At 42.2% G+C, this 25,298-nt stretch overlaps 1 protein-coding gene across 7 annotated transcripts in view; it reads right to left on the bottom strand.

Moving 5' to 3' along the window:
* SYCP2 (synaptonemal complex protein 2) overlaps positions 1–25,298 on the bottom strand; it is a 109,747-nt gene that overhangs the window by 13,342 nt on the left and 71,107 nt on the right. For 6 of the 7 annotated variants that reach the window (XM_075011708.1, XM_075011710.1, XM_075011709.1 and 3 more), the window contains 9 exons: positions 23,243–23,298; positions 21,903–21,951; positions 20,987–21,161; positions 19,892–19,959; positions 18,328–18,510; positions 17,300–17,501; positions 11,875–12,128; positions 6,781–6,966; positions 6,290–6,380 (listed from right to left, as the gene is read on the bottom strand). In XM_075011708.1, coding sequence (XP_074867809.1) covers positions 6,290–6,380; positions 6,781–6,966; positions 11,875–12,128; positions 17,300–17,501; positions 18,328–18,510; positions 19,892–19,959; positions 20,987–21,161; positions 21,903–21,951; positions 23,243–23,298 — 1,264 coding nt within the window. Of the gene's footprint in view, positions 1–5,490; positions 5,612–6,289; positions 6,381–6,780; positions 6,967–11,874; positions 12,129–17,299; positions 17,502–18,327; positions 18,511–19,891; positions 19,960–20,986; positions 21,162–21,902; positions 21,952–23,242; positions 23,299–25,298 lie in introns of all 7 variants that reach the window. The other variant, XM_075011714.1, reaches the window with a different exon arrangement.

The following is a 25,298-nucleotide window of genomic DNA, read 5'->3' as shown; positions in this document are numbered from 1 at the left end:
GGTGTGGCCAAGATTCCTGTGGTCTCATAAAATTTGTTTACAGCCACGACTCTTGGCTCTCAATGTTCTGTGCTGTTATTTAACTGTAATTTACCCCTTATTGTCTTCGACAAGCCCAGTAACCAGGAGAAGCGCTGGTTATGTGCAAAACAATATTGACCTCCCATAATCCAGCAAATTCTCTTGTCCACCACTGCTCAGGTCCCAAGGGTGTCAAATGAAAGAGTTTCAAACTGTACTGAAAAGTTCCATTTGCTATTATTTTCATCAAAACAGACATCTAGAGGCCCTTTCAAGTTAAATTCTCAGGTTATATAGGCATGGGATGTCTAAACAGACTCTCAATTGATGTTTCTAAAGCTTAAATGAAAACCATTCACATCTAATAGTACCTTCCCATCAATAACAAAAATTAACAATATGTTTAGGAACATCATAAACTGGGAACATGTGAAAAAAACGTTACCTACTGTTGTAACTGTTGTTCTTTGAGATGTGTTGTTCATATCTATTTGAGTTAGAGTTAGGAGTGCGTGCATGCGCATGGCTGTCTGAAAGTTTTCCCTAGCAACTACCAGTCAAGTTGGCTGGGGAGCCCCCTGCAGTGGCGCCTATGAAAAGTCTATATATGACCTAGCCGACCTGGCACCCCCTCAGTTCCTTCTTGCTGTTCACTCTGATGGTGGGGCAGGAGGGTGGGTTTTGAATAAATATGAGCAATACATCTCGAAGGGCAGTTACAATGGTGAGTAACTGTTTTTTTTAATTCTTCATATGCTTGCTCATATCTATAGGAGTTAGGGGATTCACAAGCAAAATCCAGGGGGAGGAGGGGTCAGAGTCAGTGTGTGGCTGACTCGAGGGCAGGAGCCCCAAAGGCTGTCTCTCATCTGGACTGCTGCACAACAGCAATGTTAGACATGAAGGTATGCACAGAAAAACACATAGCAGCACAACAGATTTCCTGGAGAGACACATGTGCCAGGAAGGCGAATGAAGAGGCCTAAGCTTGTGTAGAGTATGCCATGACAGGCAACGGGGAAATTTTAGTGAGGTCATAACATGCCCATACACAGAACATGATCCAGGAAAAGATGCACAGCAACAAAGCTGGGAGTCCCTTCATGTGCTCAGCAATGGCCACAAAGAGCTGCAAGGTCTTACAGAAGGGCTTTGCCCAGTCGATAAAGAAAGCAAGCTCCCATCTCACATTGAGAGAGTACAGCTGGTGCTCCCACTGGGAATTATGAGGTTTAAGATAGAAAACAGGCAGGAAAGTATCCTGGTCAGTATGGAACCTAGAGACAACTTTCAGCAGGAAACCTGAGTGAGGGCAGAATTGGACCTTGTCCTTATGGCACACAGTGTACAAGGTCTCCAATATGAGGGCCTGGAGCTCAGACACCTTTCTGGCAGAGTTGATAGCCACTAGGAAGGCCACTTTGCAGGGGGAAGTATAGTAGAGAACAAGTGGCCAGAGGTTCGAAGGCAGGGCCATGAACACCTGGAGTACCAGGTTAGCATTCCAAGTCATGACCAGACACTGTCGGGTGGAACAGGTCCATGCCCCTTAAGAAAACGCCTCATCATAGGGTGCACTAAAACAGAGTGCCTGCCCTCTCCGATATGGATGGCTGAGACGGCTGCCAGGTGAACCTTTATAGAGGAAGAAGCAAGACCTTGCTGCTTCAGGGAAATGAGGTAGTGGAGAACCTGCAGAATAGAGGTAGAAACAGGTATGAGGTTACACTGACTGCACCAGCAGGAGAAGTGAATCCATTTAGCCAGGTAAAGAAGCTTATTAGCAGAGAGGCACCTGCCGCATTCTGGTGGATGTAATACATGGCCGTGTCAGACCGTCATGACCGCCAATATAGAAACACCAGGCAAAAAAGGCGAATGGACTGCAGTCTGCATATGTTGATGTGGAAAGACAACTCATCCACTGTTCATGTCACCTCAGTGGTGAGACATCCCAGATGAACACTCCAACCCACTGAAGACGTGTCTGTAAACAGGGATAAGGTGGGTTGAGAGGCATGAAAGGAAATGCCCATGAGAACATTCTGCGGACCACAAGCGGACGGTGCTGGAGACATGGTGGGGCATTGTGATGGCCATGTCTAGGCTGTCCTGGCCGGGACAATATGCTGAGGCCAAACAAACCTGCAGACAGCGAAGATGGAGCCAAGTGAATGGAACCATGGATATACACACTGCCATGTAACCCAGAAGCTGAAGACACATGCAGACCATGGTGATGGGAAACTGAGAGAGGGAGCATAGGAGCTGGATGAGAGCCTGGTAGTGGTGACTGGGGAGGAATGCCCTGGCATGAGTAGCATCTGGAACTGCCCCAATGACCTCTATGCACTAAGAAAGAATCAGCAAGGATTTTGACAGATTTTGCAGTAGGCCCAGCCTGTCCAGAGTCTGTTTGGTAAATGCCACTGGAGCTTGCACCTGATGGAAAGAGCGGCCTTGTAGGAGCCAGCTGTCCAGATATGGGTGGACCTGGATACTGTGGCAGTAGATGAAGATGGCCACCATCACCATACACTTGATAACCACCCCAGGGGGCCATGGACAGCATCATTTAGGTCAAGAGCAGCATACTAGTCTCCTGGATCCAGAGAGGGGATGATGATGCCGAGGGACGCCTTGCAAAACTTATAGGACACGACGAACTTGTTGAGTTCCCAGAGGTCCATAAAGGGAAACGATCCACCATTTGCCTTTAGGATCAGAAAGTACTGAGAGTAGAACCCCCAGTCCCTGTACAAAGTAGTGCTGGGTAGAGGAGCACAGTGAAAAGAGATCGTGTATCCTGAAGAGATAATAGTACTGAAGACCCACTGGTCCAATGTAATGGTTGACCAGTGAGAAATGGCAGGGTAGGATCCAGTGGTATAGGTACTCTGGTCTTGAGCAAATCATCAGGAGTGTTTAGAGGAAAATCTGGACTGGCCACAACTGGCCCTGAACTATTGACAGAGAGGCTTGTGGCAAGAGTAGCGTGCCTTGCAGCGGTAGAAGTCCCAGTGCCCACGAGGATGAAAAGGCCTGGACTTTTTTTGGTTCTGCTGTGGCTGCAGCTTGAATGGTTTCTACTGTATAGCCTGCAAGACTTCATACTACTGAGAGTCCTTCAGGCTATGGAGGTGAAAGTCAGTCTTCTGAGCAAACAAGCCCACACAATCAAAGGGGAGGTCCTAGATCATTTGCTGCACCTCCATTAAAAGGCCTGATGGTTGTAGCCTGACCACTCAGAGCATAGCAATACCTGAGGTGACAGATTGGGCTGCCATGTCACCCACATTTAGAGTCTCTTGCAGGCAGGTTTGTGACACCACCTTGCCCTCCTGCACAAGGCCCAAGAACTCCTCCTTCGGGTCCTCAAGTTAAGATTTCTTGAACTTGAGGGCTGCAGCCCAGGAGTCATAGCTGTACTGACTCAGGATGACTAGTTGGTTAGCCACCCTGCTCATAAGGCCCCAAAAAGATTTAAGTCTCTAGTGTCCTTGGACTTCGGTATTGGAGCTTGTTGAGCCTGATGCTCTTTTCATTAAACACATCCATCACCAAGGAACAGCGCAAAGTGTGGGCGTAGAAGTACTTGTACCCCTTTACCAGAGCAAAACACTGTGCTCCATCCCACAAGCAGTGAGGGGAATAAGCGCTGGCATTTGCCATATAGTGAAAGTGGTGGCCATAATAGTTTTGTTGAACAGGAGGACCACATGGGAGGGTCACAGGTTGGGTCAATGGACTCAGCAACTTACTCCACTGGGAGGTTGAGGATGGTGGCAGCACGGCAAAGGAGGTCCTGGAGTGCTTGGAAGTCTGTGAACAGAGGCCCCAAAACTGAAGCACCTGCTACTGCCTTGTCTAGAGAGGAGCTGGAAGACGCCAGCAGAGGTGCCTCTAGTGCCAGGTCCTGCAGCTGGTGATGTATGATGCAGGGTGCTGCCTCAGGAAGATTAGGAGTATGAGAGACCAGAGGTGGGTGGCTAACAGTAGCCTCAGGGGGCTTTTTAGGTTGCTGTTGTATACAACTGAGCAGGACACATGGTGCCCCTGTGACTTGTGGTACATCCATGGAGTCCAAAATGGCCACCGAGCAGGAGGCCACTGGAAAACATCAGAGTCCTGTTCCAGGCCAGAAGGGTCTGACACCAGACAGCTACGGAGTGAAGTAGGAGAGGCCAAATTGGAAGGCCAAGGAAGAGTTGTTCCCAGAGTAGCCACCTGGGGAGCATGGCTAGCATTGAGCCTGGGCACGTGGTCTCATGGGATTGATGAAGCGAACAAGAGCAGAGAGGAAAGCAGGACTGGTGGCAGGGTGAAGACTGGTGCCAAGAGCCAGACTGGTGCTGTGGAGAGTGGTGTCATGCTGGGAGTGACAGTGGTTACAAGAACAGTGGCGAGGACCAAGGACTAGTGAAGCGTTGAGATCAAGACTGGCATCAAGAGTAGGACCAGGACCGAGAAGAAGACCAGCATAGAGAGCAGAACCAGTGCCAAGAAGACCTGCTTCAAGAGAGAGATCTGTGCAAGTACTGGGAACGCCAGGGAGGTCAGGCCTTTTATACCACAGAGGGCAGAAGCTAAGGGGAGCCAGATCAGAGTGGGAGATGGGACCAAGTTCCCGAGTGGAAACAGAGTTGAGGCTCATCCAGGGCTGCTGCAGGATGAGGCAGAGATGAACAAATTCCAGAGCCTGAAGACGAGTGTGGATCAGACAGGATCTGGACTGGTGAGGCATGGTGCCAAGTGTTGGTCCGGGAGGCAGAGCATGACAAGGACCAGGAACTGGATGCACCTGCGATGGAGACCCTTGGGCATGAATGGTCCAGCATTGAGTGGGATGGAGATGGAGGCCACAAACATGAGTGGTGCTGCAAATTGGACTGGTGACGTCACAGACAGCTGTGCTGGGGTGCTGAGCAGTCTGGCGATGGTGCCTGAATAGCCACAGTCAGAAGTGCAGGCTTACCCCTGGAGACTCGCTGAAGGGCAGAGGTCTCAATACACACCAGGAGCTCATCATTTCTCTGAATCCCTATTCTACCTGGTATGTACTAGACATCGACGAAGGACCAACCAGCACCGGATCACCTCTGAGTGAGTTCAGGAGAATAGGGCTTGGTGTGTGTGATGCAAGAAGGGGCATTAGGTCTTGGGCCCCAGGAGTGTCTGGCACCTTCTGTGCCAATGAAGTTACTGTCAACCATGTTGATGCTTATTACATGGGCATTCTGGAGGTGCAAAATAGAGAGTGGGAGCGGTACTGTGCCAAAGGTTTTGGGTGAGTCGAGCCCCTTCTCAGTGCTGAGCCTGGAGCTGAGGATGGTGTGTGGAGAACCGAGGACAGGGGTGGAGAGCCTTGCCACAGAAGTTGAAGCGCCAACTCCATGAGGAGCTGCTGGAGCAGGAACTCATGCTCCTTATGAGTCCAGGGCTTGAAACCCCTGCAGATATGGCACTTACCTGTTTGATTAACTTCACCCAAACCAGGAAGGCTTGAGTCGTGATGGTCACTTGTTGGCATGAACTTTAAAACAGTCACAGCATTGCTTTGAGCCCAGGGACTTTTTCATTCCCTTAACCGCTGGAGAGGAAAATAGCAGAGAAGGAAAAAAGCCTTCCCTATCTTGAACTGAAACGAAGGATATGCTAAATACAACTTATTAACACAAAGAGCTAGGGAACTGTGGCATAGCAATGGGTACTTAAGCCATAACAGAAACTGCCTCAAGGGCAGTAAGAAAATAACTGAGGGGGTGCCCTTTCAGCTGAGTCATATATAGGCTCTGCACAGGTGCCACTCCAGGGTTGTCCCCAAGCAACCCAACTGGTAGTAGCTGGGGAACAAGTTTTTGACAGCTGGGAAGTTATGTATGCACATTTAACTCTAACTTGAATAGATATAAAACAAAAAAGCAGTCATGTAGCACTTTAAAGACTAACAAAATAATTTATTAAGTGATGAGCTTTCATGGGTATTCACTTTCAGCAACATTTTCAGTACAGCACTACCTCCAGATCTGAAGAAGTGGGTCTGACTCCGCAAAAACTCATCACCTAATAAAGTATTTTCTTAGATATGATATGAGCAAACACTTGAAGAAGAATATAAAATACACTGGTAAAATGAATAAAGTTTATTCAAGTTCCATTTCCATGTGCAGGGATTGAATAATCAGGTCACATTTTTATATCTAAGAAAAGCTTTTCATAAACTATTTACAGATATCGACATGCTTTTTCATAAGAGAAACTTACATACCAGATTCATGTATGGCACCACAGAGTTCTTCACACCATGACTGTTCGCTGCTTCCACTGTAAGTGCATAATTGAGATGGAGGAATAGATTCCTAAAAAATTGAAGTTATATATTAACAACCTTTAGGACAGTGAACCCATTTAGATGGTCTCCATCATAAGGAAGCAGTTAGAGTGTTGATTAAAAACAAGAAACATGACAATCAAAACACTACAGAACAGTTACAACAAACAAATCAGTTTGTACATACAAATTTTATCAAAGTGTGTGGGTTTGGTGGCATAAAGTCTAATAATTATGAATTCTCTAGCCCTTATATTAATACAGGTGAAAGCTAAAAGTACAAAAAAAACCTACCTAATTTTATTTTGTAAGTTTCTGCAAGCAAAAGAGACGAGTCATTTTCTTTTAGGCTTTTCCCATTAATAAAACAAAAAAAGATGTGCTTTGCGTTCTTTATTAAAAATACAAAAATTATCAGTGATAATTACCTCTCCTTTATGTAGCACATTTTTAGGGAGATCTTGCAATTCTGCTTCATTAGAGAGTTTGTCTGAAAGGCAATTTGTAACATTCACTGCCTCATTAACATCACCTATTTCCGCTTCAGGTTTTGTAACCTCCATGTCTTTTCCACACATGGCAATTTTGTGCATATTTACTGGAGTCAGGCTAGGCTACACAAAAGAAAACAATAAAACCATTATTGAAAATGGATATTCCAATATACTAATTTTACAGCCCTCATGCACTCCATTGTCAAGCAACGTGCATTGGTATGGAATGCACATTGGTATAGCATGAAGTAGCCACACTTGACTTGGTAAAGTCCAACTAAACATGGCAATGCAGTGCATCACTGGTACGCTCATGCTGCCCTCATCATCTTGGCAGCCACAGCTGTTGCATGTTGCTTCCCCATACACTTGTTTCAATGCTGCAACACTTCAGGAATTCCAAAGAATTGTAGAAAATACACATCATTCCATCCACCAGGACCATAACATTCCTCACCACTGCATGGAGTCATGTAAATCCTTTTGGACATATGCATTTAACCTTCAACAATCCAACTTCAAACCCGATGAAGCTTGGAAAGCTGAACAAAATTTACAAGAAGTAACAAACACCTCATGAAAGAGAAGATGCAGATCCCTGGATTCAATTCTCCATGAAGCTCATGAGAATCCTAAATTCTATCTTTACATGCCCTGGCAAATGTGATACTTGCTGCACAAACAGAGAATTAAAAACACTTCAGTGTGTGACTGGTCACCCAAAACAGATCACGGAACATTTAACAGCTAACAAATACGGAGTGACAGAGAGATAGCCTTGTTAGTCTACATTCTATCAAAACCAAAAAGCAGTGAAGTAGCACTTTAAAGACTAACACAATAATTTATTAAGTGATGAGCTTTCGTGGGACAAACCTACTTGTTGCTCTGAAGGAGTGGCTCTGTCCCACAAAAGTTCATCACCTAATAAATTATTGTGTTAGTCTTTAAAGTGCTACTTCACTGCTTTTTTGTTTTAAATATGAAGGAGGAATCACAGCAATACTTTCTGCTGTTCCAGAAACAATTATCTGTCTTAATCATCTATCTGTAAAATTATAGCTGCTAGCTACTCTACATTTACATCAGCCACATGAAGAAGATGACTTTAGCAGTTTAAATAATATAGATTTGTGTATAAGAAATTTAAACAGAAGTTTATAAAAAAAATCTCAGCATGCCAGGATGCATAACTATAATAGAAGTGGGTATTAAACATGTTTATTATCCTATGCAAGAGTAAAATAAAGATTGGCTAGTTGTCTTTACTTTTCTAATCATTAAGGGACAGATAATAACTTAAGTATCTATGAATGAAGAAGACAGAGACCCAAGATTAAGGTGGAAACACAGAAGCAGAGAGTACGTATCCCACCTCCCCATCTGAACACCTGTCTGAGACTGTAGTCTCAGAAATCTATGAAAAGGAGAGCACATTATCCCCACAGGAGTTCATCCCACAGTCCAGGCAGGACTCACGATTGAGCTAATGCTGACTTAAGTTCTTTTGAAAATCCCACCATAAGTAACTTAGAAACACAGGACTCATTGAAAATCTTTGAGATTTGTAAAAAGTCTTAAGGGGTAGTTGTGTTAGTCTGTAACTTCAAAAACAAATGCAGTTCTGTGGCACCTTAGAGACAAACAAATGTATCAGGTCATGAGCTTTCACAGGTAAACCCCACTTCACTGGGTAGGTTGGAGTGGAAATTACAGAATCCAGGGTATACATAGCAGGGGGAAAAAAAGGAGGAAGATACCTATTATTAGTAGGACCATTTAATGGAGCAAATTAAGCTGGGTGTGTCTCATTCATAGCACGTGATATAGAAGTGCGAATTTCAAAGGCAGGGAAATTGCCCATGTAATGCATTAGCCAGTTAATATCTTCATTTAAGCCTAAGTTGTTTTTAAGTCTTCAGTTTTGGAAATAACAGTAAGTCCAGTGACACTTTATGGACTAATAGATTATTGGAGCATAAGCTTTCATGGGAAAAGACCCATTTTGTCAGAGGCAGCTTTGGAAATTCTACCCATAGTCAATCCCTAAATGCAGGACTTGGACAAAGTGGCTAGTCTGAGGTTCCTGTGGGAACATGGAAGGAGAGGTTACTCACCCTGTGCAGTAACTGGAGTGCTTTGAGATGTTGTTCCCGTGGGTATTCCACTTTTAGGTGTGTCAGCTCTGCTGTGCCCACACGTCGAAGATTTTGTAGCACCGTCCCTCAGCCAGCTGCCCGTGCGTGCAGAGCACAGGCACGAGAAGCCTGTGACAGCTACTGCACATGTGTGGGCAGCTGGTTACTTCAAGTTCTCCTCCGATCCAGAAGTCAAGGTAGAAATCCAAAGCAGAGGGGATGAAAGTGGGTGGTGGAACACCCACAGGGACAACATCTCAAAGAACTCCAGTTACTGCACAGGGTGAGTAACCTCTCCTCCTTCTTCTTATTCAAGTCTCGCCATGAGTACTCCATGTTAGGTGACTACAAAGCAGTGTTGTTGCTTGCAGGTGGGTCCTTCGGATGATGTATATCAGCTAATGACAATACAGACTGGCTGAATACAGTTAGAGAGAGAGTGTAGGTTTGTATGGCATAATGATGTGTGAATGTGTGAGCGTAGGCCCATGTCACTGCTATGCAAATGTTCTAAGTGGACATACCTTGAAGGAATGCTCTTGAAGTGGCCATTGTACATGTGGAATGTGTATGAATGCCAGCTGGGGGGTGCTTTATTAAAGTTAATACAAGCAAGTCTTATGCAGCCAAAGATCCATTTAAGTGAGCCTCTGTTTGGAAATGGGCATGCCGCAGGACCTGTTGGCTGTGGAGACAAAGATCTGGGTTGTTTTCTGGAAAGAATGAGCTCTCTGTAGGTAAAAGGCCAAGGCCCAGCTGATATCAAGGTTATGCATGATTCTATTTCTATCATTGGTGTGTGGTTTAGGGAAGAAGCCAGATAAGTATACCAGTTTACTGCAGTGGAAAGAGGTAAATACTTTCAGGAGGAATTTAGGGTGGGTTCATAGGACCACCTTGTCTTTGTGAAAGGTTGTATACGGTGGTTCTGACATCAGTGCATTGATCTCTCCTACTCCCTGTGCTGAGGTGACTGCCACAAGGAAGGCCACTTTCATGGAGAGGTGCAGCAGGGAGCAGTTGATTAAGGGTTCAAAGGGTGTGCTGGTTAGGGCTCTGAGGACTAAGTTAAGGTCCCACACAGGTATGGGTTCTTTGATTGGTGGAAATGAGTTGCGAAGACCCTACAGGAACAGTTTGATGGAAGGATGGGTAAAGACAGAGTGTTCTTGAACATGCAGGTGGAAGGCTGATATGGCCACTAGGTGGATCCAAGTAGTACTCACTGATAGATTTGTTTGTTGAAGGTGAAGTAGGTAAATAAGTATGCATTGGATCCCTGCTTGCATGGGGTCGCATGACTGGGAACGATACCAGACTATAAAATGCCATTTTTGCAAACAGGTCTTTCTTGTTGCAGGTCATATGCTGTTTTCAAGAATCATGTAGACCTGAGGTGGACAATGGAGCTCTAAATTTGTCAGCCAACCAGGAACCATGCATGCAGTCAATGGCTGGATGATGAGCAGAGGCATGGGAAGAAGATGGTGTGGGTGACATCTGGACACCTAAAGAAGGTCAAAGAACCAGGTTTGTCCGGGCCATCTGGGAGCTATGAGTATGACTCAAGCTCTGTCCCGCCTTATATTGGTCACAACTCTGTGCATGAGAGGAATTGGTGGGAATGCATATGCCAAAGGTGCATTCCATGTGATATTGAAGGCGCCCCCCCTCCCCCAGTAAAGTGCAGCCAAATCCGTGTCTGGAGCAATAATGGGGGCAGCATGTGTTTGCAGCTGTGGCAAAGAGGTCTAAAGCTGGAAAACTCCATTTGCAGAAGATGTGGTGGATTGTGGATCTGTTGATTTCCCACTCATGAATAAGGGGAGAATTGAGGCTGAGGTTTTCTGCCGGTATGTTGTTCCTACCTGGCATGTAGGTTGCCAGTAGATGGATTTGCCTGGGGATACACCACCCCCACAGCTGCACAGCCTCACAGCAGAGCTTCCTGGAACATTCTCCGCCTTGTTTGTTTATGTAGTGCATTGCTGCTATATTGTCCATCATTAGTCGTACTACAATGTTGGAGATCTGCATGGAGAACTGCATGCAAGCATAACGAACTGCCCGGAGCTCTAAGAGACTGATGTGTGCAAGGTGCTTGTCTGGCGACCATGTACCCTAAACTACTTGGTCCCCAACCGGGGTGCCCCACTCTACTAGGGAGGTGTCTATGGTAACTGTGATCGTTGGAGGTGGTTTCTGTAAAGGCACTCCGGAACATACGTTGTAAGGTTGCGTCCACCAAGTGAGGGTGCCCCGACTGTGGCTGGGACACTGAATGTTTTGTTCAATGGATGTACCTGGGGCCTGAACAGCCCACCTCTGGATGAGACCTATGCATTCTCCCATGGGTCAAAGATTTGTGTAGCAGTGTCCCTGATTTTTTCCAGGGATAAGGGGCTGGCAACAGAAGTTGTTTTTGCCAATAGAACCATGTCTTTACTGCTTGTTTTCTGCCGTGAATATGGAGACAAGATGCTCACATATGCAAATGAGTGGCAATTTTGCATTTTCAAGACTTCTCATTTGCCTCAAGCTGCTGGCACTAGGCGTGAGTGTGGCACTAGCCTTTGGGAAAGCAGGGTTTGTTTCTAATACTTGAACTGCATAAATATTGAAGAATAGAAATTATATTAATCATATCTCTGTTTTAAGGTGAAAAGTGCCTGGTTGTATACAATTTAACTACATTCTACAGGCCTATTTTCTTGTTAGAGCCATCTACTAATCTATTTCAATTAAACAGAAATAATTCTTACTCACTATAGACTAAATCAGTTCCCCACAGAACATTACAAAGAAGCCATTCCAATTAATTAAACCATAGTTGAATACTGTACACTTAAGATAATGAAGACACTGAAATAATTATAAAGAACATTCTTACCAAAGAGAGTGGACTTAAAACTGGTGATAAAGTTTCATTTCCAAATACCAACTGTTTGACATTTTCAGGAGATTGTTTTAGATGTATATTTTGAATGTTCTTTTTTGTTGTATTAAGCTCGTTAACTGAAATTCCTTTCACAATGCTTAAGGATTCCCTCTTTTCTGACGTTGAGTCCTGAAGATAGGATGATTTTGATCTTTTCAAGGAAACATGTTTCTGGATAAATGTTTCCTCTGGCATTTTTTCAGCACCTAGCAAGTAGAAACACTTCATTGAGGCAATCAGGCCTTAACACCTTATTTTTCTTTCATCTCTCTGATATTATGAAGATACACGTCTCAGAAGTAAAAGGGACCAAGCACAATCCCTGACAGATTTTTTTAAATTTATTTGCCTCAGACCCCTAAATGGCCTCCTCACAGATTGAGCTCACAACCCTGCGTTCAGCAGCCCAATGCTCAAACAACTGAGCTATCCCTCTCCTATCATAAGTCTTTACTGTATGCAGAATTCTCATTGATGTCACCGAGTTCCTTGGAAGAATGTCCACACAGTCATATTGTTGGCTTTCAAGGGGTTGACTTGAATGTTTTTGAGCACTGGCAGCTCCAGTTACCTTGAACAGGAGTTTCAGATACTTCATGAGCCAGAACAAAGAAAACAGTCCAGTTGCACTTTAAAGACTAACAAAATGAACCAGATTTGACCTAAGAACTATAAACATTTATTAGAAAATACAATCCATAGTGTTAGGAAAAAAGATTTGCAAACTAAATGGACTAGGATTTCCCATGAAAATCCTAGCTTTTTATAAGACAACTGAATGGATTGGAATTTCCCTATGAAAATCCTATACTTTAATAATATATACTTCATATAAAAATGCCTTTGAAACTGAATAAGCTGTCAAGTAAAATACATATTTGAATGTCCTTGCCCATGACTATATAATATTTGGGCTTTGTAATAAAATGATAAGCCTTTCATATAGCATAGTTGGCTATTCAGAAATATATTTTCACTTCACAATTGAGTTATTCTCATGCAAGTGCTTTATCTTCAAACCTAGAAAATAAGAAATAAATTATTTAGCACTGTTCATCACTATAGCATATTTTAATAGCAAGAAGATTACCAATTGTATTTCTATTATACAGGTCTTTCTAATTCGGCATCCTTGGGATCTGACTGGTGCCAGCAGAAAGAATTTGCCTGACTCCAGATCAATATTTTCTAGCACATTACCAACACTGCCACTGCTTACTGGACTCTAAGAAGACATTTAGGGGTAAATTAGATCTAAATAACAACACAGAACACAAACAGCTGGTGACTAGAAGCAAACTTTATGGGATAATGGGTTGAAGATTTTTGTGTAGCAGTATCCCTTAGCCACCTGCCTCTGTGCGCAGGGCTCAGGCACAAGATTCTATCACAGCTACTGCACATGTGTGGGCAGGCTGTCACCTTTGTTGTTCTCTGATCCAGATGTCAAGATAGAAATCTGAAGCAGGAGGAAGGAAGGTGGATGATGGGGCACCCATTGGGACGACCATCTCGAAGAACTCCAGTTACTGCAGAGGGGAAGTAACCTCTCCTTCTTCTTCAAGGGTCCCCATGGGTACTCCACCTAGGTTACTACAGAGCAGCGTCATTGTTAGGAGGCAGGTCCTTCCGATGATGAGTATCAGCTGAGAACAGATTGGCCAAATGTAGTCTGAGAATCAGAGTATGATTGTATCGCATAATGTTGTGTGAATGTGTGAGCCAAGGCCCACATGGATGCCCTGCATATGTCCTCAGTGGATATACCTCACAGGTAGGCTGTAATAGCGGCCATCGCATGTGTGGAATGTGCCTGGATGCCTACTAGGGGTTCCTCCTGTGCATTACTATAGGCAAGTCTTATGCAGCTGGAGATCCATTTAGAGATCCTCTGTTTAGAGATGGGTATGCTGTGGCACCTCTCCACAGTGGAAACAAATAGTTATGTCATTTTCTGAAATGATTGAGTTCTCTGTAAGCAGAAGCCTCGAGGCCCTGCGAATGTCAAGAGTGTGCATGAGTCTATCCCTGTTGGTCATGTGCAGTTTAGGAAAGAAGATGGGTAAGTGCACTGGTTCATTGCAATGGAACGAGGTGAGTACTTTAGGGAGGAATTTGGGGTGGGTTTGTAGGACCATGTTGTCTTTATAAAAGGTTGTGTATGGTGGTTTAGACATGAGTGCTGTGATCTCTCCTACTCTCCGTGCCAAGGTTTTGCCACAAGGAAGGCTATTTTCATGGAGAGATCCAGTAAAGAGCAAGCGGCCAAGGGCTTGAGTGATTTCCCTGTTAGGGCTCTAAGAACTAGGTTGAGGCCCCATGCCAGTGTGGGTTCCTTGATTGGTGGGTATGTGTTACAAAGGCCCTTGAGGAACCGTTTGACACAAAGATGGGTGAAGACTGAGTAGTCTTGCACTGGTGGATGAAAAGCCAATATAGCAGCTAGGTGGACTCTACTAGCACTTATTATTATGTTTGTTTGTTGCAGGTGGAATAGGTACATAAGTATACATGAAATGCATAGGGTTGCATGATTGGGAGTGACACCAGTCAGTGAAATGCTGCCATGTTTGTAAATAAAACTCTTTCTTGTTGCAGGCCTCCTGCTAATTTTTGAGGATTGAGCAGTTCCTGGATGGACAATGGAACTAATTCTGTTATCCAACTGGGAACCATGAATGGAGGTGAAGACAGTTGTTGGCTGGGTGATGTATGGACCTGTTCTGCTGGGTCAGGAGCAGTGGTATGGGAGAAAGGCAATGTGGGTGATACCTGGACAGTTGTAACAGTTCAGAGAACCAGATCTGAGCCATCTGGGTGCTAGGAGCATGAACCGAGCTCCACCCCACTTTATTTTGTCCACAACTCTCTGGATGACAGGAATCAGTGGGAGTGCATATGCTGAAAGTGCATTTCATGCAATGATGCATCCCCCAATGAGCTGCAGTCTAATACATGTCTGAAGCAAAATTGGGGGCAAAGTGCATTCGCAGCTGTGACTAACCCATCTATGGCTGGGAACCCCCATTTGCGAAAGACATGGCGAATAGTGGACCTGTTGATTTCCCACACGTAGTCTAGAGCAAAATTGCAATGGAGGTTGTCCACAAGGATGTTATTCTTGCCCAGCATACAGGCTGCCACAATGTGTATTTATCGGGGGATACACCACTCCCAAAGTTGCACTGCTTTGTGTATTACCTTGTTTTTGTGTTGTTCATCAGTATGCAGACTGTGTTGTTGGAGACTGGTGTGGAAAAATGCATGTATTCTAGTAGACTGATGAGTTCGAGTTGCTCATCTGGTGACCATGTGGGGGAGCCCATTGATGCTGCCATTGTTGTGTTTGTAGAGGCTTAGAGTGCTTCTTTGGTGATTTCTGAGGTGGCATATACTCCTCTGAATCTGAGGACCCCAGTAAATTTGTGGTTGGGGTATGTGGAAATGACTGTCTCGGGCGATGCAGAGAGCTCTTGCTCAGCAGGGATGTGCCTGGAGACCAAGCAACAATTAACTCTTCAGCTGTTGTTTATGGCATGAATGGGGAGGGGGAGACTCAGTACCAGAACACCCTGTGCCGTTGGTACCAGGGGGAGAGGAGTTGGTGCAGATGGTGTGATCTTTTTAGCACACTACGCCCCATGGAGAAAGTTCATCTTGGCCTGGGGTGTCAGAGCCTGCTCCCTTAGCCATATCCAGGGCTGTTGTTACCTTGCTCTACAGGACCATTTATAGAGCTTTTTACAGTGTGTGCAGCTCTCAATTTTATGGTGCTGACCCAGGCACCGTATGCCCAATGAGTGGCCATCTGATATCGGGATGGAGAGGCCACAAGTAGACACTTTTTGAAGCCAAGGAAACAGAGCATGAATGAGTAATGAGGTTGGCGGCCATTTGTTGTGGAGCAGGCAGAGCAGCTGAAACTGCTTGGGGGGAAATCGCATAAGTGGCTTTCTCCATAGTCTGTTCCTTTCTTCTTAACTAATGTACAGTTGATTGTTCAAAATTATTTTGTTCTTTTCTTTCTTTCTTTCTTTCTTTTTTCCAGATCTGAGATGGCTGAGGGAGGGAAACTGAGATCTGTGACTGGAGCCACTGGCAATCAGAGAAGAAATGAGGTGACAGCCTGCCCGTGAATGCACAGTAGCTGTGACATGTTCTTGTGCCTGAGCCCTGTGCAGGTGGGCAGTGGCCGAAGGACACTACCACAAAGATCTTTGACCCATGGTGCAGCAGAGCTGACACACCTAGGTGGAGCACCCACAGGGACCCTTGAAGAAGAATATGGGGTTGTCTGGCTAGCTAAAATCATGCTGGATTACGGATATTGCTGGACCAGCGAGCTCTGGAATTAGAGAGGTTAAATCTGTTCTCTGGTATGAAGTATCAGCCATACTACCTATGATGATTATGTGCACAGTAAACCCCTGATTTAACAGACTAATGGCAGGGAGGAGTGTCTGTTAATGCTGAGTCTGTTAAATGCAAGGGTTTACTTGTATTCGCATAGCACGCACCCCAGCCAGGCTTTCCCAGCCCCGCCCCCCCCCCGCCCAAATTCTGTAAAATGGGAGATTCAATGGGAGACTCACCAGAACTGCTGGAGTGCTGAGCTGGGGCTGCTGCCGCTGGAGCCTTATGGAGTCCTGAGCCGCCACCATGGCTGCAGGAGCTGCCACCACAACTAGAGCCTCCATCATAGCTAGAGCTGCTGCAGTTGGAACTGCCTCCTGCTCCTCCCATTGGGTGTGGGGTGTGTATGTGAGTGCTTTCTGCCCACATACATGCCCACCCCTCATGGAAGAAGAATGTGGCAGCTCCTACAGCTGTGGTGGCTCCAGCCGTGGTGTGGCTCTTGCAGCCACGGTGGGAGCTGCAGACGCAGTAGCTCTTCCAGCCGTGACAGCTCCAGCTGCAGTGCACTTCCTTCAGCCATGGTGGGGGCTGCAGCTATGGCACAGGTTCTGCAGCTGTGGCAGCAGCCCCAGACATGACAGGTCTTGCTGCCACTCTGGTGGCTCCAGTGGTGGTGGCCCCTCCAGCAGCAGCTCCAATGAACCACCAGCATATATATGTATTTTCTTCGGTGGGGGGAGGGGGTGGCTGCTGGATTCAGCGGACTTCAGGAACAACAGGGGCCTGGCAGATGTCTGCTGTTCCCAAAGTCTGCTGATTCAGGGTTGCATAAATCGGAGATTACTGTATTTTCTTCATTTGAACATGTAAGGCTGCACAGTAAATGGACATAAATGAGTTATAGTATATATTTTGAAAGCAATTATTTGGAATGAAATGAAATTATGGAGAGACCGTCTGTAACTTATATCCAAAGATTCATCTGACAAACTTAAAAATGAAAATACAAAATAATACACACATCTCATTGTCTCAACTGATTCCGGGCTTTCAAGTGAGGATACTCGTGACATTTCCAATTTTCTCTGTTTTGTAAAATTTCTTGATTTAGGAAATATTTTCTGTTGATTTCTTGATGCTCTCTTTTTTGGTTCTGTAGAAACGTTGTTCTGTACCTCCTTCTGTTGACTCACAGTTTTGTTTAGGCCATTTTTGTGCTCTTGCTAGAGGTATACCAATACACAGAGAGAGAAAGAAAGTGATAAATATACAGTAGAATATAGCTACTTGTTCAGTCAGTTACATTGTATAATCTGGAGATGTGCCAAGTTTCTCCTTTGGTATGGACCAGAATTATAGTGGTATTTAGGTGCCTAAAGATGCAGCTAGGCACCTAGTGGGATTTTCAAATGGAGCTAGGTATCCTCAACTTCCAAAACCTCACTATAGTTGTAGCATATTTGACACGCTGCAGAATTTGTTTAAGACAGTGTACAATTTTTACATGACATAAAATTATGCAACAAAGAGTAAAGCATCTTTTTTTAGGTTTGTCAGTTCTTTATGAAACTTACCTTTGCTTAATTGATTCAGTACTATTGTAGGCATCCAACATATATGTTAATATACATTTCTGAAGTCAAAATATTTTCTGTTTTTAACAGACTAACATTAAAACTTCATATTTGTCTAAGTTGTTCAAAAGAACTTACTTAGGAACTTTTTAGCTTCCTTAGTAGCCTAGGTGCTTTTAAAATTAAGAAAAAAAATTAAAACATAGGTTTATACATGTGGAACCTCCTGTGGTCCAAAAAGTATATATACTACTTTACAGAAGGAGAACAGAAATAGGGAATAATTTCCAGAGCATCTGAGCACCCTCTGTTCCAGCGAAGGTCAATGTTAAGTACAGGTCCTCCAGAAAAATCAAGGTCAAGGATCTCCAATGTGGGCATTCAGAATGTGAGAAACCTACAATCAGTGGCCACTTTTGAAAATTATGGCCCTAGTTTCTTAAAGATATTGCAGAATAGCAACAATACAGTTTACCTGCACTCTTAATTCTTCTTTCCTTAATAAGCCCTTTGAAGATTCCTGTTCACACTCTGATTCTGAATTAGAGTAATCCTTGTAACTCTTTTTTGCCAATGCTGCTTTTCGAGGCCATTTTGGTCTGGTTGTCCATTTTCTGTTTTCATCAGTCTTTGTATTTTGTTTTTTACTATCAGGTACCTTTGGAAGAAAGAAACTTACAACACATTGTAACTACAAGAACAATGAAAAAATAACAAATTACAGGTCACTATGGTGCATATACCGGGAATCAGCTACTCTGAAAAAATCTTAGAATTTTACATGTTTCTTGTACAGAGGATTCAGCCAATAATTCCTTTGAGGTAGCTCCACTCACTTCAGCAGACCCACATTAGATATGATTTAACAAGTACTCTTTAATGGTAGTTTAACATTGGCCAAGACAAAAGCTGAAAATGTTAAAAAGTTGAGGGTAATTACTTATCAAAAAGGTTCTCTCTTCCTCATTCTCCTGGGTAGAGAAGGATCAGAATATATTTATTGAACTGCACAACCTAGAAGGTTCATGGACTTGTAAATGGAACAGATGAAAATGTAGGTTGTAATAACTAAAGGTTAATGATCTTCTGCTAAGTGTTATAAGTAAAAAGAACAGCCTAGAAAAACAACAGAAGACGACAGGACAAAGTGAATATTTCTCCATCCTACATCTTATTTATGACTTGGGGGATATAGTTTCTATAAGCCTGATACTCCTGTACTGATCCAGGATATATAAAGAAGGCCAAAACATGTGATTCCCATAGAATATCCAGAGAAATGCTACATATAATTTTGTATTATTAAATGCACATGCAGTTGCTACCACATTATTTTCTATTTATCACACTTTATATTAAATGTACAGACTTAATAATTAGAGTTTTTAATAACTCGTTTAATCAATTATTATTAATCTAGCAGGTCAAAAGATTGGTTTGAATAATGGATTATATACCTCTATATTGTCTTCCACTGATGTGGCTATAACTGTGTATACTCATATCTGTAATATATTTATAACTTCTTGTAATTATGTATTAATGATTTATAAACTATTTATAAATGTCATATACAAAGTCTATGACTTCTTCATTTTAGAGCTTTTATGATTAGCTAGGTTTATTATTTTTTTCTAAATAATCTTACAACAAATTCAAAGGTATTATAATTCAGTGAATAATTCTGGGTTGAAAGCTGCCTTAACTAAACCAACCACTGAAAAGGTTAATATCGTAAATACATTGGCTTGTCTTGCAATTGGTCTGAAACTAGTTATTATCAAAAAATATATAACAACTCCTAAAAAACAAAATCAAAGCATCAAAATGCCATAATCATTCCAACTCTCAGATGGTATTACCAGGCATTAGGAATTGTAACTAGCTTTACTGTATTACTAAAGCAGCCAGAACCAGTTTTAATGAATGTGATATGAAAGGATTCTGGTAAGAGTTAACAATGCCCTAAAAAATTCCTATGGTCAGTAAAAACAGATTTTAAATAACCTATTAAAATGTAATGGAAAATTTTACCTTACCTTTTTATTTTTTGTTTTTCTCTCTTCAGATATTTCCATCAGACATTCAGGATCAGGGAATGCATCTGCTGTTAAAATCAGTTGCATTTAGAAAATTAGCTTAATATCCAAAAATGTGGACCATCTTCAATTTTTAGTTGTCAGAATAAGATATCATAGACCATTATCAATGCACTAGTCTGCCTTCAGATTGCTGTTCACACAATAGTACAATTTTGTTAAAAAGTTATTTTGTCAAAAATAAGCACTTTTTCCCAACATTTCCTTCACAAATATTGAGAAAAAGGTTTTTTCAAAGTCCATAGATTATGGAAGATAGAACAAAACATACTATACATATGTGACAGATATGGCAATTTCCCGCCATATCTTTAGCATATCTTATTTAATTAAGTTTAAATATCTTTGAAGTATATTATTTTAATGTATTTTTGTGGCTAGGACTATGTGTGACCTTTCACCTGTGGAACAGTGACAGATATGAGACCTATTCATGATTGTTCTGATTCTGAATCTAAGATAAATTATGTATTTATAACCACAGGGAAAACCCACTTGGGGATTTTATGGCCTGGAACCTACTAGAGCCCAACACTGGAGATGGGTAACCTCTGATAAGCCTTTCAGGATGCATGCATTTCTTTTATTGCTTTTAATAAGTTTTCTCTGTAATGCTTTCACCTGAAGAATAAATGTGCTTGCTCATAAAGGACTGTGTGGTACTTAATATAGGCAAGATAAAAGGCAGAGCTCATACACAGAAAGTATGCTACAGATGCTGCCCTTTTAGATAGTCTGGATTGCTGAGAACATCAGTATAGGTAGGGAAATGTGCAGCTTTTGAAAATCCCTTTTTCAGGAAGGAGAAACAGCTAGTCTCTGCTCAAGAGAGTTGGCAGCTGAGGAGCTGGGAGGGAGTCTAGATTGATTGCCCTCAAGGGACAATGGAGGGTGAATATAGGTGCAGTAAACATGAACTCTGACTCACAGCAGCACAACGTAACTTATGCATGGCAAATTAATTAAATTACTTAAAAACTATTTCATGAAATGCAGACCCTAAATGGACAATCTATTCGACAATTAGTTTCTTACTTGCTCCTACACTGTCAGCCTTCTTCAGATTTTTAGTTCTGCTATAGTCTACTAGTTGGGGTTTAGGTTTTCTGCTAGACTCTCGAAGCCAACTGATATCTGTCTTGCTGTCATCACCTCTGTATTCTGTGTCAGTGTCACTAAAGAGATGCTTCTTGTTTTTATTAGTTCTGTTCTATAAAGCAAACAAACAAAATCCTTATGGGTAACTTATTTCTGGTTAGATTTTATAATACAATATTTACTTAGGCTGCATCTAAACTAGCAAGTTCTTTCAAAAGCATTTTTGAAAGAAGGGGGATCTTTTGAAAGACCTCATGGAACGTCTACACACAAAAAGTGTTCTTTCGAAAGTAAATTGAAAGAAAATGGCACTCCTTTTGAAAGCACTTTTCCACTTGTTTCAGGAAGAACAACTTCTTTCAAAAGAAAATGAGTAGATGCTCCCAGGCCCTTCTTTCAAAAGAGCAGTCTTCATGGCACCTGATTTTTCAATCCCCAGCCTGTTCTTTCAAAAAAGCAGGGCTGTGTAGATGCTCTCTTTCAAAATAGCAGATCGCTCTTTTGATGCACTTTTTTGTGTGTGGAAGCACTCTTTCGAAAGAGGTTCTTTTGGAAGGGATTTTCTGGTAGGGCTTCTTTCAAAAGATCTCTGTAGTGTAAACACAGCCAAAATGTATATGGTATTTCTAGAAGAGAGAAGTTTTCAGAGAATTAAAATCAATTATTTCAGGTTGCTTTAAGTTCTGTCAGGGGGCATTACCACCTCCATTCAAGCAAAGGACCATGAAAGTGGAAAGATGGGATAAAGTTTTGATAATTTTTTTAAATCGTTTTAAGGAAAAATAAGCGTTGGTTTTCAATCTTGAAATTTTGGTCTTTTAGTATCAGTTTCCCAGAGCTTAAAGAAACTTACGTTTTTATCTACTTTCTGCTGGAGGGTACTTTTGCTTTCATCGGGATTCCTTAAAGAAAAAGATATTCACATTAATAAATACATGTAAAGCTGAAGACATCTGCTGGGGTCATTGCCATCATTTTGCTATTAATATACGTGTGTGGGAAGGGAATTATGAGGCACATGCATTAGAGCTCTTTTTAGCAAGTTTGTAGGCTACAGTTCACTGTAAAATCTAATGGGGGCAGCCTCTGAGTTTGAGCCTAAAAGAGACACACAACAATTAGAATTACACTTGAACATCCTTAATTCAGGTATCTGTAATCTGGGAACACCTACATCTTGGACCCCTGCATGACTGAAGCACCATAATGATAATAAATACAAAATGTTTAAATACAGAGTAATAAAACAAAAGGTATACATATATTTATACATGCCCACACATATGTTGTAGTGTACAGCACAAATTTAACTTACAAACATGAGAAATGGCAGAGCACTGTAGTGTATAATTAGCAGCTTTCTGCTTAATTACCTATACATAGTAATAAAAACAAAACAGTTTAAATAAACCACATTAAGGATTTATCTTATGACATGTTATATATGTACAGAACTCTATAGTGGTTTGTACATACAAAACATTAGTAAAGATTTTGTCTATGATTGATTATGGCAGACACATAGGGTCCAGAAAACTCCATAATCTGGCATAGCCTATTTCCCAAGGTTTCTGGATTAAAGAGGTTCAAGTGTATTTTCTTGCAGTGATCTGTAATATGAGGATGACACTGCAAATAATAGCAAGACAAAAAAAACAGTCATGTAGCACTTTAAAGACTAACAAAATAATTTATTAAGTGATGAGCTTGTGTGGGACAGGCCCACTTCTTCAGATTGCTGTGCAAATGCTAAATTTGTCTTCACAAAGTGGTACACGAGTAATGCTGTCTTCATTAGTAAACATCATATACTAAACTAGTAATCTGATGAAAATGAAAGCATTAGAGAGAAATTTTCCAAAGTTAAAAAAAAGCGGTAAAACATGCATCTGAGGAAACCATAAACAAAACAAAATAAAAGGAAAATAAACTATGAAGTTAAGCCAGTCCCACTGTACAGGGAAAGTGAGACGTACGTGTGTGTGTGTGTGTGTGTGTGTGTGTGAGAGAGAGACAGAGAGAGAGTGTGAGTGTGTGTGTTTTCCTGACTACATCTATGACAAGGATTTAAACCGCTATTTTGATTGACAATAGGGGATATTGGAGAATTCAAACAAAACTATTAATTATGACCATCCTTAAGGAAAAAAAAATATTTTTTCAGATTACCTTAATACAGTGTAACATGCTTACATTTTTTCTGTCAAATTAGCATGTGCTTTCAGGTTGGTAACATATAATTCATGGACCTAAATGTAAGTACAAACAAATGAACAATAATTGCAATTTATCTTTATTTATATCAATCTATAAACATAAAACTCCTGGGGGTGCAGATTCTGTCTCACTGAAATGCAAAGAATTCATACTTTGTGGATTTTTTTTTTCATTCCCCCAGAAAAATGAGTTCTGATACGGAGGCAAAGGAAAGCTGCAAGATTGATAGTGTGCCTCCTCTGTGACAGATTTATATAGAATTTTAAATATTGTGCCAGAATTTTTTTTCTGATTTTTTTTTTTAATTTTGGTACAAAATTCCCCCAGGAATAAAAAAAGAGAAGTATATACATTATTCATGAAAAATGTAATACTAAGCCTATTTTACTCCAAATATAAATTTTTCTATTTGCAATTATTTACAATAGTTGATTTGCACATTAAGGAATATTTCACATAGGCTGTGTCTACATGTGCCACTTCTTCCAGAAGCAGCATAGTAATGAGTCGTCCAGAACATGCTAATGAGATGGGATGTAAATTTCCCATGCCTCATTAGCATATCACCTGGTTTGGAGTTCGGAAAAAGCTCTTCCAGACTCCAAAATACATGTGCAGACACATGACCCCTGGGGTCTTCCAGAAAGAAACCCTTCTTCTGGAAGCCCCTTCTTCCTCAAAATTTTGGGGAAGAAGTGGCTTCCAGAAGGAGGGTTTCCTTCTGGAAAATCCCCACATGCTGCATGCCTGCAAGTGTATTCTGGAGTCCGGAAGAGCTTCTTCTGGACTCTGAACCATGTGCTGATATGCTAATGAGGCACAGGAAATTTACCTCCGCCCCTTATTATCATCTTCCAGCTGGCTCATTACCATGATGCTTCCAGAAGAAGCAGCACTTGTAGACACAGCCATAATCTCTTTGAATATTTCAATGCAAGCATCTCAGATTTCAAATAAATCATGTTACTCTTTCTATATTAGTCAGTTTAATTTTTTTCTTAAAACTAAAACTTGAGCCATATCATCCATTTTATATTTGGAAATATTTCAGGTGTGTGGCTAGAACGCTACTACTTTGTAGGTTTTTCTAAAAATGGTTTGTAGTAGAGTGGAAAAGGTAGAAGATCTGCTAGATTCCATGGAACCAATGTCTAGATTTCATGAATTTCCACTCTTCCCTCTTCCAAAATGCTTAGAGAATGTCTAAGCCCACAAAATACATACTGAGGGGGAGATGATGCTCTCCCTTATAACTTTCAGCCCATTGTGGACCCTTGTCATCAAGAAAGCTAATTGCATATTTGGCTTCATTATAGGAGCATTGCCAGCAGATCAAGGGAAGTGATTATTCCCCTCTATTCAGTACTCATAAGGCCGCATCTGGAGCACAGCTTTGTTTCAGTCCTCCCATTCCAGAAAGGATTTTACACCAGAAGGACAAATTGGAGAGTGTCCAGCAGAAGATAACAAAAATTATTAGGGGGTGGAGTGTATGATTTATGAGGATAGGCTGAGAGAGCTGCACTTTAGTCTGCAGAAAAGAAGAATTAGGGAGGATTTGATAGCAGCTTTCAAAGAGGAAGGTGTTAGGCAGTTCTCAGTGGTGGCAGATGTGAGAACAAGGAGCAATGAGGGAGGTCTAGGTTGGGTATCAGGAAAAGCTATTTCAGGAGGAGGGTGGTGAAGTACTGGAATAAGTTACTTAGGGGGGTGGTGGAATCTCCATCCTTATAGGTTTTTAAGACCAAGTTTGACAAAGCCCTGGCAGGGATGATTTAGTTGGAGGTTGGTCCTATTTTGACCAGGTTCACTTTCTTACCTTTGCCTGATGTGGAGTAAAGCTTCAAAGCCATTTCTTTCCCCTTCTATGTGAGTACCCTGAAAACTGTGCTATTGCGTATTCTGGGGAGAGTCTTTCTTGGGGCTTAACTACATTGCCCTACAGTTTGGACAAAGATAGGAAGAGCAGTGTGCTGTGCTGTATCTCCCACACATGGATGCTGCAGGCATGAACTAAAAGGTTCTTAGTATG

Source organism: Carettochelys insculpta, chromosome 17, assembly GCF_033958435.1.
Source record: "Carettochelys insculpta isolate YL-2023 chromosome 17, ASM3395843v1, whole genome shotgun sequence".
Taxonomy (NCBI): Eukaryota; Metazoa; Chordata; order Testudines; family Carettochelyidae; genus Carettochelys; species Carettochelys insculpta.
The sequence above is the reverse complement of the archived record's forward strand: the minus strand, read 5'-3'. Positions and strand labels throughout refer to the sequence as shown.